The 13,554-nt window shown below is 40.8% G+C and overlaps 2 protein-coding genes across 4 annotated transcripts in view; one reads left to right on the top strand and one right to left on the bottom strand.

Annotated features, from left to right (window-relative positions):
• Positions 1 to 6,518, top strand: part of LONP2 (lon peptidase 2, peroxisomal) — a 152,263-nt gene extending 145,745 nt beyond the window's left edge. The window contains exons 16-18 of the mRNA XM_035893591.1: positions 1,772 to 1,979; positions 2,821 to 3,011; positions 4,804 to 6,518. Of these exons, the coding sequence (XP_035749484.1) occupies positions 1,772 to 1,979; positions 2,821 to 3,011; positions 4,804 to 5,025 (621 nt within the window). The 3' untranslated portion in view covers positions 5,026 to 6,518. The remainder of the gene's footprint in view (positions 1 to 1,771; positions 1,980 to 2,820; positions 3,012 to 4,803) is intronic.
• Positions 6,519 to 8,730: 2,212 nt separating this feature from the next.
• SIAH1 (siah E3 ubiquitin protein ligase 1) overlaps positions 8,731 to 13,554 on the bottom strand; it is an 18,970-nt gene continuing 14,146 nt past the window's right edge. Inside the window, exons 1-3 of one of the 3 annotated variants that reach the window (XM_035893602.1) lie at positions 13,374 to 13,459; positions 11,508 to 12,631; positions 8,731 to 10,092 (exon numbers count right to left, since the gene is read on the bottom strand). In XM_035893602.1, the coding sequence (XP_035749495.1) occupies positions 9,242 to 10,090 (849 nt within the window). In that variant the 5' untranslated portion in view covers positions 10,091 to 10,092; positions 11,508 to 12,631; positions 13,374 to 13,459 and the 3' untranslated portion in view covers positions 8,731 to 9,241. Of the gene's footprint in view, positions 10,093 to 11,507; positions 12,632 to 13,373; positions 13,541 to 13,554 lie in introns of those variants that run through there. The other 2 variants (XM_035893603.1, XM_009638024.2) reach the window with 2 other exon arrangements.

The raw sequence follows: 13,554 nt of genomic DNA, 5'->3' as shown, positions 1-13,554 counted from the left end.
CTTGATAGTTCAGTATAGCATTTGGCAACGCATAAAATACAAAATCAGAAATTATAACAAGAAGCGTGTATGTTTCATTTAATTTTGGAAGACTTTAAATGCTTTTTATTTTTTGCTTCACCAGTTCTCTTGCATGAGCAAGTTGTTCCTGTCATATATGCGAGTTGTCTACAGCTACAAGTAGCACAACTTGTGTGTTTGTAAATGAGCTTATTTTTCTAAAATGTGCATCTCTTTTTGGCCAGTAACCAGAGGTGCCAGCTGTTCACTCTTATTGCATAAACGAAGCAGTTTTCTTTCCTTGTCAAACAGGAACGAGAAACTGAACATTACGAATTTTATGGTCCTGAGTTTGATTTTGTTTTTACGATGGGGATGGATTCCAGCCTAATAGGGAAATGTTAATATTTGGTTCCTGTTTAGAGATTTCTTGTTCTGGTAATCTGATGGAAGGCTGTATTGTTCTGCTTAGGTAATCCACTGCTGCTGTTGGACTTGCAAAACTTCAGGCCTTGGGGACCTGCAGCAGCATTTCTGGTGGGCTTACAGAGAGGCATTGTAGTAAGGGACTAGAATTCTTAATAACTTACTGTCTTTGGAGCTCGCGAATCGGAAGTATTTCTAATGCAGGCCGCTCACAGCAGAGCTGTACAGGTATTTCTGCCTCCAGCCCCGAGGTGCACGGCTGTACAGGCTTCTACACAGATTTCTGTGATCTTGCAGCTGGGCTGATGATTAGAAGCAAGTCAACGTCCTGTATACAGAGCTTTACCTTGGCAGTGTCCGTACAAAGTTTGATTAGTTTACTTCTCTGCTAACTCTCAGAAGGAAGCAAAATGAAAGCATGAAGATTACAGTAAGTTGCACAGTGCAGGACGAGTTGATGCTAGCGGAAAAAACACTATCTTAGTAGTTCAGAATGTGGTGAATAGCTATAAGATCTTTCATCAGGGTTTCTTCATCTCCTGGAAGCTCAGGAAAACAAAAGGATTTACTGTATATTCTAAAAGAATCTTTCAGACAAAGGAAAAAAAAAAAAAAATCCAAACCTGGAACTTCCATGGAAAACATCCGCCTCTTTCCTTCTCTTAACACAGGAGGCTGGGATTCAGAGACCTCCATTACTCCCATCAGTAACTGGGCACAGGCAGACTTGTAGATAAGTAGATCATGGTCTTGCGGGGGTAGAGCTTGCTTAACTACTTGTAATTACTAATGGGAGTCCCTCAGATTTCCCATCCTCTTTTGTATCTAGCCTGCTAGCAGACTTGTGTTGTCATTATTCAAAATTATTTGTAAATGTTTGGAACAAACAAAATCAGCGTGTTGTCTGACAGTAGCTTGGCAATGCAGCCACCTTTGAAAAGGCTTTCAGGTAACATTTGGGAGCAAAACTGGCATTTTCCTGTAAGTAACAAACAGGGCAAATATACCTCTAGCAGATGGATTAAGCGTTCAGTCAGGATTGACTAAATACTTCAAATCCTTTGAAGAGAAAGATTCTCACTGAACCTTTGGGGGTGGGGAAAGGTTCAAGAATGATATACCCAGATGTTTGCCGTTGCTTTAAGTGAAGCAGCCACATACAGCTCCTATTCTGTAATTAATGTTTACACATAAAGAATTACTGCTGCATTAAAAAAAATATTAAAAAATCAGACACATGGGCTTAACTTCTGTGTTTTAATGGGTACAGTTGTTTTGAAGGCAACTATCAAATTGTTTTTGCAATAGTTTTGTTACAACTGTTCCCTGTGTTCTTTTCATTCAGGTGTCTGAACGCCTAAGTCAGCCAGGAGTAGCCATAGGCTTGGCTTGGACGCCCCTAGGGGGAGAGATCATGTTTGTAGAAGCGAGTCGCATGGATGGGGAAGGTCAGCTTACTTTGACGGGTCAGCTCGGAGATGTTATGAAGGAGTCGGCACATCTTGCAATCAGCTGGTTGCGCAGCAATGCAAAGAGATATCAGCTAACCAACGGTAGGTTGGGGAAAAATGAGATCATGCGTAACTGTATTGCATCACAGAGATCGTGTGCTTCTATTGGCCTCTTATTGCAATATATGGTTCTGTTAAAAGGAGGTTTTTGTAGTCTGTTTTCGTATTTTGAGAATTAGTTGGGTTTGTATGGCAGCCGTTGAACTTGCAGTGCAATAGGATTTCAGCCAAGAAACTTTTAACTCTCTTGGGTTTTGTTTGAAACTCCCAAGAGGTCTAGAAGTGTGCTTTCTAGTTTGGCCATCTGCTGAATAGTCAAATAATCGTCCAGTATCTGTCATTATTTATGGAAATTTAGATAGTGAAAAAACAAAATTGCATTGGTGTGTGAAACACTACTGGCATCAACTATATACACGTTTACCTCACTAGTTTACAGGGTTATGGCCTACAGGTAAGTAAGGTGAAAAGATAGAAGTGAGACATTTAGTTTATCATGCGGGTTGATACTGGGTTTCTGTGGAGTGCTGATTTTGTGGCATGTTCTCTGAAAATTGACACTTACGGTTTGGGACATAAAAAACCCCCTAAAAATGCTGTGTAGGAATTCCTTGGTTCCTACATTACTCCCTACTCTGAATTTCCCAACACATGCAAATGCTGAGCTTATCCATTAACTTGCTACAGTTTTGTCTAGGAATCTGGATGTAGGAAAGCTTGTTGGGGTTTGTTTTTCTTGGGCCTCTGCAACATGGTGTTTTTTCAGCCTACTGTTAAAAAATAACACTAAGACTTTTAGTTCTCTGGTGGGCTTTTAGAATAAAGACCAGGAACAAAATGGGTTTCGATTTTTCACATTCAAACCATTCTTTTTTCCCTTAAGCTTCTGGAAGTTTTGATCTCCTTGACAACACTGACATCCATCTGCACTTCCCAGCTGGAGCTGTCACAAAAGATGGACCATCTGCGGGTGTTACCATAGTAACCTGTCTTGCCTCACTCTTCAGTGGGCGGCTGGTGTGCTCAGATGTAGCCATGACAGGAGAAATTACACTAAGAGGCCTTGTTCTTCCAGTAAGCATCATCTGAGAAAAGAGCTAAGTTGTTGTATTAATTCTCCACGTTCTGGATATAAAATCTGTTTCTAGCTCCTCACAAAAGCAAAGCCTCACCGGGTCATTCCTTAGCAGTGATCCAGCCCCTCCTGGTGCAGTTTTGAGCGGCGGAGGGAAGCCAGCCCGCTGTAGTGCTGTGCCACCCCCCATCTGCTTTGCAGTTCATGTTAAAGCTCGCCTGGGTGCCCGTCAGGGAAAGCACCTTCAAATGTCTGAAAGGAAACCTCGGAACCTGAAAACTCAAGATGGTTCCAAAACGTATTGCAATTTATAAACACGCTTCCTCAAACTGTTACTACATCTTGTTCCTTTGCAAAGTTGTTTCTTAAGGCTCTTACAGTAATCGCATAAGGTTACTCTGGCAGCCCTGTCCAGACATGTATTTTTTTAGATTGTTAAATTTTGTTCCTTGTGTATAGTTCAGCTGAATGGTGTTCCCGTAAAGCTTTTTCAAAATACAGTTTTACTTTCAAGTATCAAACGGAGCTGGGTGTAAGTAATTAAGCAGACACAGGAGTTACCACCTCATACCAAATGACAAAGCAAGGATCAAGTTGGAAAACTGCATTTTGTTTCATGCAGTAGAGAGCAAACCGGGGACAACACGGTAAGGCAGCCGATGTGAGGCATCTCTGAAAGGGCACACCGGTGGGGCTGAGACCGACGTGACTGCCTGTTCACTGAAAAATAAACAGTGGCTTAACTCTGATCTGGTGCGAGTTTGCTTGGCTTTCCAAAAAAATTGCCTTAGCACGCCAGTGACCAAATTTTGCCTACTGTTTAAGGTGGGTGCAAAAATCAGGTGTCTGTAAATACTACACCAGGTTTACCCTCTTCCTGAACGCTGTCTAGACTCTTACCATTATTAGTAATTTCTTAATTTCTGCGGGCATGCATTAACTGCCTCTGCTGCCTGAAAGCAAGCCACGGGCAGGTAGGTAGCGTTGTCCCGACGGGACCGATCCCCGCGAGGACCCGTGGCTCACTACCACTTTGGTTTAGAGCAGCCTCAATTTCACACTTTGTGCTAGAACACAGGGCTTTGCTTCCCTCTAAAGCATTGTAAAATTATTGGGTCTTTTCTGTAAGAAGGATGGTCTGTAGGCTTAGGAAAGAGTTCAAGGGGAAGAAGCTACAACTGTGACTAAAAGAACAACTGAACTAAACGCCCTCTCTTCATCTCATCACAAACTCGAAGAGGAGGCTTAGGCACAGCTCCATTGTTTTTCTAGAACAAACCCATCCTTGCAGTTTTGGAGCACAGGTTTGCGTTTCTGTGTGTTTTCTGTTGTACAGCTCAAGTTACTCGTGTGGCGTTGCATCCTTAGGGCTGTTTTCCCCCTCAACCCAATACTGCCTTTATCAGAAAATCCGCTGTTCTAATGCAGGTGCAGGAGTTCAGCATGCCCTATGAAAAAATTGAGTTAAGGCCATCTTTCTTAAGAAAAGAAATTCCTGAAAATGAATGACTTTTCAGCTATTGATACTTTTACCTGCTTTCCTGTATTAATTTTATTTTTCTTCCTCATTATTAACAGTCACAGAAAGGGGACTGTAGCATATTAACATATTTCCCTCATTAAGCATATAATGAGCAAAAACTGCTACTGCATTTTTAATTGCTTTCCTAAATGATTGGGTGAGGGAGGACCTTTCATTAAAATCTAATTCCTGATGTGATTTGTTACAATAATTACTTTATTAGATTAGCGTCATGGATTTTTCATATATATATTTCTTCTCCTTATTAGGTTGGGGGAATTAAAGACAAAGTCCTGGCAGCACACCGAGCTGGACTGAAGAGAATCATCATTCCTCGAAGAAATGAGAAAGATCTTGAAGAAATCGCAGTGAATGTACGGCAAGATCTGACTTTTGTTATGGCGAGCTGCCTCGATGAAGTTCTTAATGCAGCGTTTGATGGAGGATTTGCAGTTAAGCCCAGGGTTGAGCGATTGAATAGTAAACTTTAAGCAGACAGGCTGAGCTGACTTGGGTATCAAATTTGAGAGCGCACTAATTATCAGCTCTAATATGTAGCAAGTATAACTATGAGCTAAACTTGATTGTTTAAACGTGGGTGTAAATGCAATCAAAATAAAAATATTATGTCAGCAGTTAACAACCTGAAACCACACTTTACAGGCATTTGCCGATTTTTACTATCATCAGCAAGGAATCTTGAAAAAAAATACCTATTTCCTGATAGATCCAAGCATGAGAAAGCTCAAGCTGTTGAGAAGGAACTCCTTAGCGTACGGGGCACGTAGGTGTATAAATGTCAGCAGGCGATTACAGCTTTGAAGAGGACACACCCGCCAACGGGGAACAGGACGCAATTCTGTGAGCTGTATTCAGAGGACACAAACTGCAGCACAGGTGGTGCAGCACAGGAGTGGAGTAGATGGGGCTGTTACCAACAAGCAAACTGATTTAGCGCAAGAGTGTACTTAGGAATTAACATTCAATATGCTAAGGAGCAGTAGCACCACAGGAAGAATAAGGGATTCAAACAGAAGCCGTGTGGTCTAGAGTAAGCGAGCAAGTCCTTTCAGCACTCGGCTGTAGGTTGCAGTGAGGTCAGTGCAGGCGTCATTTTGCACACCTAGGTCCAGGAAGCAGCTCGGGCAGAATTGCAGTGTCCCGTTCCTGTGTAGGAAGGGGGCTGATGCGCCGATGGCCAGGGACGCAGGGTTGTACTTGCAGCACCAGCAGTGGGTGGCGCATGCGTGGAGACTCCATGAAGAAGCCTGCTCACGTTCCGGAGGGACAAAGTACGCACGCTTCGTTCTTACCTGATACAAATCAACTTGATTGTGGGATGCCTAAGTTCTGAGTTTAGCCTATAAAAACTAAATCCATTTAAGTAATGCTAAGAAAAATACTGGAGCATTAAATTGCATTAGGTACTGCACTAGGTATGTGAATATTTAAGGTTTAAGGAAGTCTGTCAGTGTCCCACCTCAGTCAATAGCTTTGTCTCTTACCTTCTCTTGAATGTTAGTGAAGCTAGAAATTTAAACTCACATAATGCAAGATCTGTGAGTTTTTCAATGTTTTATACTAGGGTCAACCACGAGAGAAAACCCAGTATGGAACATTCTCTTCTTGCTTGTTAATTCTAAAACAAACGCAAGTGCGCTTATGAAATGCAAATTGTCTCTGCGACAAAAGCCTGCTATTGAAGCAGCCTATAAATCAAAAGTAATAGTTTGGTTTGCTTTCATTTCCATAGACAGAAAGCTGATTTACCTGCAACATAATAGCACTGACAGTAATAAATCCAGGGGGTATTTCTGCTCCTGATTTGCAAAAGATGTTACAACTTTCACAGAAGACTTCATCTAATAAAATGATAAAAATAAAAACTGCTTTTGTTTCACTATTTTAAGAATTCTACTTAAGTCATTCACTAGCCAAGTTCCAAGGCGAAGAGGCAACAAACACAGGGTCTGGGAATACTTTCTGCCTTACCTGAACACAAAAAGTGCAAAGAAACTGGATGATCGGTGAAACACCAGAAAAGTAGGGTATCCAAAATAAACAGCTGATGTTAAGACAACACCAGGCTTTAATACACCATTTATTTTAGATAAGGCAGGAAACTGTACAGATTTATAGTATGGTTTCTTTTTTCATGTATAACAGCATGTAGTTGACTTACCAGATCCTCAGACTCTTTAGAGGAGATCCACTGAATTAGGCTTCCAATACTTCTGAGGATCTGGGCCTAAGAATAATTTGTTTAATTATTCCATCTGATGATGGACATCACATTTTTTATACAGTTTTTCTTTTTTTAACACCAAAACTAGTTTACATTACGGTAAGTCAGCGTACATTAGTTACACTATAGCATTTGTCATATGGAAAACTTTAAAAACTCTCCGACTGTACCAGTTAGCTTCTAAAGTTCATTACAAATGCAAATTTTCAAGTCCCCTTCAAAAGCCTAGTCTTGGCCTTCAGCCCGTTCTAGCCTAAATAAAATCACTGCAGATCAGAGCAACAAGGTTTTAAGATCCACAGTTCTTCTGAGGACACAGATTGAACCATTCCATGCACAAGCAGCAGCAGAGAAGAGTCTTACACAGCTTGCGTGCGTGCTTGCGCAGCCCTGTTACTCTCAGCCTAAGTGTTGGGCTGCTGAGGGTCATCACACGTTCTTAGCTAGGTTTTCCTAACAGAACCAGAAAGGTGCAAACGGGGTAACCCTGGCAGGCAAGCTTCAGTCCCAGCCAGCCCAGAGCGGGTGAGCAAGTGAGCTGGCGAGTCAGTGTGTGTCTCGCAAAATACCTGCAGTATTTAGCTAAGTTTCTGTAAAAGACCAGAAGACAAACCTGAGGTAAACATAGACAAGCTTAATTAGGCAAGAATAATACTGAATTCAGAAAACTGCAAACAAGTAATCGTATATTCATAAGGAAAAAAATGCTAGACTGTGGGATATTTGAAGCATTTATCTACTGTCACAAGGTAGCAGCACATCTTTTAAATGAACAGCCTAAATATCAAATTTTAAGAAGTAAAACTTGCTACACAAAGCCAACTACTTCTGCGGTATGTTATTAATCCAACCTGATGGAGTTATGTTCCTTACCTGTGGAACTACTTACCTCATCATGCATCAAAATAATAAGAGTTGCCTTAACAGATCAACTTCCGATAAGAAAACGCACGGTAAACTAACTGTATTTTAATGTGTTACAAAAGTAGTCACCCGCCAGGCTACCCCTCCAAACAGACGCCCGCTAGTACTGGGCTTGACAAAGATTTCTTTCAAATAGCTTGAGGTGAAGCAGCTTTCCGCCTCACTCTTTTCTGTCTCTGTGTCTTTGTTTTGCAACACAAACACCGTACGCGTTCATGGTTAAATTTTTCACACATAGGCCGTCTGCACAGAGCCCAGTATCCTTCAAAAGCCTTTATGGCTGATGAATCGCACCTGCAAGAGATTATTTGCGCTGTATCACGTATCATGTCACTGAAATGATATACAAACCCCAGCTCCAGACGGTTACTTTAGTAACAGCCAAAAGACACGAAGACAAGAAACTGAGCAAGAGTATCCATGTGTCAAACTTTGAGCTAAAGCAAAAAGCCGAAGTTGTTTGGTTTTAATTTGCCAGGTATTCTTTTAATGACAAATATAAAAAGACTGAAAACATCTCATTCTGACTGCCTTCTTTTTTTAAAACAAATGGTCTGGTTTTATAATTACAAATACTGTGTAAGACAATACCTTCTTCGTACTGCAAAACCAACAAATACAAGGATGCAATCAAGTTTCTAAGCATCTCTAAATTTGAACCGTGAATTATTACTCTCTTTAATTTGGAAAATTCTTCATAATTGTTCATTTTCGTTAGAAGATAACTCAAAGTACAACAACATCTAGACCTGTTTTTAAAGGAGCTTTCTTTCCTGATACATCTCTGAACATAATTACTCCTTTCGAGTTCAGTACATTCACAAAATAGCTCAATTAAGAACAGTTTCACCAATGAATTGACTACTGGAAAGAGACAAAATTTACCAAACATACAGAAATAGAAATTTTACCATAGCAATTATGCATATCAAAAGATGACACCTGTAATTAATTTTCAAAAGATACAAAAAAAAAAAAAAGAGAAAAACCTGAATTACAGAAAAGAAAGTCATATTTATTTAATGAAAAACTAGAAGTTAATAAAAATTAGCAAATACACAAAAAATATACACAAACAGCAGCAATACTATGTAATGACTTACAAAGGGGGGGAGGAGGGGAAGCAGCGGCCAGAGACCAGACCGCTCAACATGGCTTGTCAGTCAAAGGGGGGAGGAAAAAAAACACAAACAAAAACACGAAACAGTATCCTTTTCAACAGTACAATCAATCTACAAACAAGTTTTTAGAATTATTTTACAACATTTCCTGTAGAATCAATTCTTAATACAAAAGATGCCCATTTTGGGTGTATATATATTTTCAGTGGTTTACTGTTGACTTATTTTAAATATATTAGTATTACTACATGCAACTGCTTCCTGTAATTTAACAGCCTTTCCTTTTATTTACCTTCATATGTGTCTACCCTCCATCTACCAAGTAATTTGTCTGACAGTCGAAGATGGTTACCCTAGTTTCTGCTAAATTAAATGCAACGGTTTTAAACACTGGCCTGAAGAGGTTTGATTGCCGTTTCAACACATGGATATAGTTACATTGATGCCTAAATTGCCATTTTCTGCAAAGAGCTGTGCAATGCTGGTGTCAAAGACTAGACAGTCACTATTCATAATGGCTGTTGCAATTCCCTCGTGAATAGATCGAGGAGTTGCTTCCCAAGTCAATCGCCGCCTATGACCGTTTAACTCGAGTCGATAAGCAAAGTTTTCGGCTTGCTTGCGTGTTCCTATCAGCTGTACAATTGCAAAGAACTGCTGGTGACCATCATACTTTTCCTGTTTCTCCAATACTAACATGAAATGAAAGCCAAAACAAGACTGCATCATCACCCAGTCAACAGCACCAGGAAGATTAATGTCTGTAGCAAGGAACACTATATCTTCTCCCTGAAGTGTGGTAATTGACTTATGTTGATGCATCAGGTGTGGCATTACAGCATCCAGAGAACCTTGCCATTTACATGAAGCACCGGGACATGGACAGGAGTAAGGCCTAAACTCACACAGCTCCTCATGGTCTGCTTTTTCTGTGTGTGGCAAAGTTATCTCACATCCGGAAGAGGCATATTTACATGGGAATAGTACAGAATTGGCAACTTTCTCCATAGCCAGGTTACGAATGGAGCCCAGCGGGCCTCGGCAAGTTGGACAGCACGTAAGTTTGGGGCGACAGTTGCTACAAACCAGATGGCCACTCTGACACTGAAGAATTGGTGGCAGCACATAGTCAAAACACACAGGACACTCAAAGAGACTAGCCAAGTCATTATTGGAAGCTGTAGTGCCAGTCAGTGCAGGCACCCTCTGCGATGGCGTACACTTTGAAGTACCTGTAGGTAGTGCTGTAGCAGTCTGACGGCTCATTTCTGTAACACAAGAGAGAAAAAAGAGTGAGCATCTCAACATATTTTGTTTTCCTCTGCATACAGTATTTCCCGATTTACAAAGAAGCTTTAAAAGAAAACAGGCACAAATTAAAGCACAACCCCCCCCTGTAACGCAAGCTGGGGACACGTTACATGTAGGATACCAATTGTGCTGCATACAACACGGACACCTGTACGACATGCAAATATAACACGTGAAGAAGCCCTGCTAATTACTCTGAAGTGGAATTTACCTATTGGAAGCTGCAAGGGAGGTGAGTAAAGATATGCTAAAAATATAACTGAAATCCTCAAAGAAGTTTGTTGGGTTTTTGGTTTGGTTGTGGGTTTGGGGATTTTTTGTTTGTTTTTTTTGTTTGTTCAGGTTTTGTTTTGGGTTTTTTGGGGTTTGTTTTTTTTTTTATATTGCATTTTTGAACTACTCCACCAGATCACTTACACGTACCAACCAGGAATGCTACGGAACAAGTCTAAGGCTGAATTTTAAGTTGGTGTATATTTAGTGAGATGACAAACTAGCCATTTTTAATGAAAAAATGAACTTCTGGATGTGACCTTCTCTGTAATCATGTTTACTGTATAATTTTTTTTTAAAAAAATAAAAACAGTAGCAAGGAAAAGCATAGCTAAGAAGACGACTACACCACTTTTTTCCCAGGATAGGATAGTGACTCATTTTCATTACTCTGTTACTAAGGCCCATAGCTTGTAAAGTGCATCCATTGCTTCAGCTTCCTGAACTAAACCATTTGCGAAGACACCAGAAAACAAAAACAAAGCAATTGTTTTATTGAATTTCCCAAATAAGACAAGAAATTAAAAAGATTAAATTTGAGACTTAATTCTAACATATAAGTACTCAAACATTTCCAGTAACTTGTAAAGGCACTGCTGATGAAATTCTACATTCGGCAGAGTTTACACTGAAGTTCTATTCTTTCAAACGTCCCCAGACAAAAGTTACCAGCTGTCTGACCAAACAGCTCGCTCAAGCATGCAACAGATGCAGTAAAAGCACCGTATTTCTTAACATGTTATGAATGCTACACTTCTTCCTGCACCCCCTAACTCTCCTTCTTGTGCAAAAGGAATTACTAGCAGAAAAAATAAACACTCTCTTTTTGAAAAAAATAAACCTTACCTTGGTAGGTTAAGGAAAGTTAAATAAAATGCTATCCAAAATTGGCTTCCATTACCCAGTAAAAGTCTCAACCACTTTAGGTGCTCCTCTGCAAGTACACCAGCTCTGTATCTGTCACGTATGTATAAAGCTCTCAGAATAAACCTCGTCTTTAATAGCCTTGCTATTTGACATGGGAATATTAGGCAATAGGCAAGCTTCCCATATTTAGCATCATTTCACCCACAAACTTACTCATACTTGGACTAGATACCTCAAAGCAGCATACTCCGCATGCTTTTGCAAGACACGCGCTGTTCAGGGCACGAAGCAAAGGAACTAAGAGATTCCAACGGGCAAAATAACTTATCCCTTGACATTCAAAAAGTAATCATAGATGGACAATTTCAAATTCTTCCGCAGAAGCACCTCTCCCCAGTCCAGAGTCTTTAAGATTCAGTATTCAGTCACTGATTTTATGAGTCTCACATGCCCAATAACAGTATCATCTCACCCCTCCCAAAGTCTCTTCCTTCATCTCAGGCTTTTTGGACTAGAAATACCCAGTTCCCTTCTTCAGAAAAAAAACCCCATACAGTGGTTTTCAATGCTGGGCCTTAACTGATACTGTAGAAATATGACAGAAGCGTTTGTATCTTTTGGCCTTATTTTCCTACTGTAAGGCATTCCAGGTTAGATGAACAGTTTAAGATATCTGTGACAAATCAAATATAATATGTTCTGGGGAAGTGACACCACACCAGAGGACATGCAAATGATAAGGCCTCTGTGACAAAGGAGCACTGCTGCTATTTTTCCCCAGCACCCATAGGTGGGAGGCTCGTGATGGCACATTGCAGTTCTTCGCTCTAGAACAAATTATACACAGAGAATAATTGTACACGGGAGAACAAATTCTGATCACACTGCTTGAAAAGAGCTTAGAAATCACATGCATATTCATATGCAAAATTCTAAAAGTGTTTCCCTTCATATACTGTAAATACACACACATTTCAGAAAAGTTTGTGTGTGCTTCGTCTCACCTGAGCCTATACGTCCTGATCCAGGGATCCCCAGTAACCCACAGATAACACTGGTGAAAACCACTGCGTTAGACCAGTTCCCTAGGCAGTCTGACGAGCTGGGTGAGCTCTGGTTTCTTTAATTACACTGCTCAGAGCCCATTCAACAGTTAAATTAAGCAACCTACAAACTCTGCAAAAGACCTTATGCACAGATGCACCTCCCACGTAAGCTTCCTAAGCTACAGAAGTTCTAGAGAAAAGAACTGTACAGCCCTGTTTTATCGCCGTTTCTGTACGTGACCAGCCATCACACACATCTTCCACCACCGAGGGCCATCCAAATGAGCAGGGAATGAAAATGAGCAGGAATCTGTGAACCAGACCATTGAGATTAGCATGCAAGGAAGAAACTGGATAAAGCTATAAACTGTAATTTACCAAGCCTAAACCTGCCCAAAGCCTATGTTTCCATCACTCTTGTTAACACAAAGATGAATAATACATCATGATGGAAAAGTCAGAGCAGTTCATTTTTTATAGCCATCTTAAAAACTACAAACTAATCACAAGTAATAGTGTTAACAGCGTAATACATTTAACCCACCACACTATCAAAACCATACAATTACAAACCAACTAAAAAGAACTACAGAACTGGAAATAAAGTTTAAAGACACCTTTAATTACAAAAACTCTACTACGGGTAAAAAACCCTATAGGCAATATTTGTTGCTACCTTATCTTTGCTCACATGCACTGGGAATAAGTCTCTAAGCAACAGCGACAAACCAAGGTACACTAGGTGTCATCTTCAAAAGTATGGGTTCCTACAACACAAATTATTCAAAAGATTGTACAAACGTGAAAAAGTTTAACCACCAGAAAGAGAGAAAAGAGGAAAATGTATTTTAAGATTTCCTAGTTCTAGATCAAGAAAAACTCTGTCTTTGATGACATCGGAACGCACGGACCTCTTGATGAAACTATTCTCAACACCCTCCTGGGGCAGGGCGACATACACCCGTTGTCGAGATCTCCCGAGGGACGCGATTTCACAGCTCCTACAAGCCCTGCCTAAAACGCCGCGCGTGACGCCACGTAGAAGTCGCTACCTTTCCCCGGGCTGGTTTTACTCCCCGGCAGGCATGCACACAAGACTCCCTTCCACGCAGACAGAAAGCTGGAGGCGGATCTCCCCGTCATAGGGGGTGAAAGAGCTCATGGCGTTTCCGCGCAGAAGGGATGGGCTCGGGGCAGCGGCCCCCTGGGCGCGGGCCGGCCGGGGGGCGCGGG

Source organism: Egretta garzetta, unplaced genomic scaffold, assembly GCF_000687185.1.
Source record: "Egretta garzetta isolate BGI_Z169 unplaced genomic scaffold, ASM68718v1 scaffold354, whole genome shotgun sequence".
Lineage (NCBI taxonomy): Eukaryota > Metazoa > Chordata > Aves > Pelecaniformes > Ardeidae > Egretta > Egretta garzetta.
This window is presented reverse-complemented; position numbering and strand designations above follow the sequence as displayed.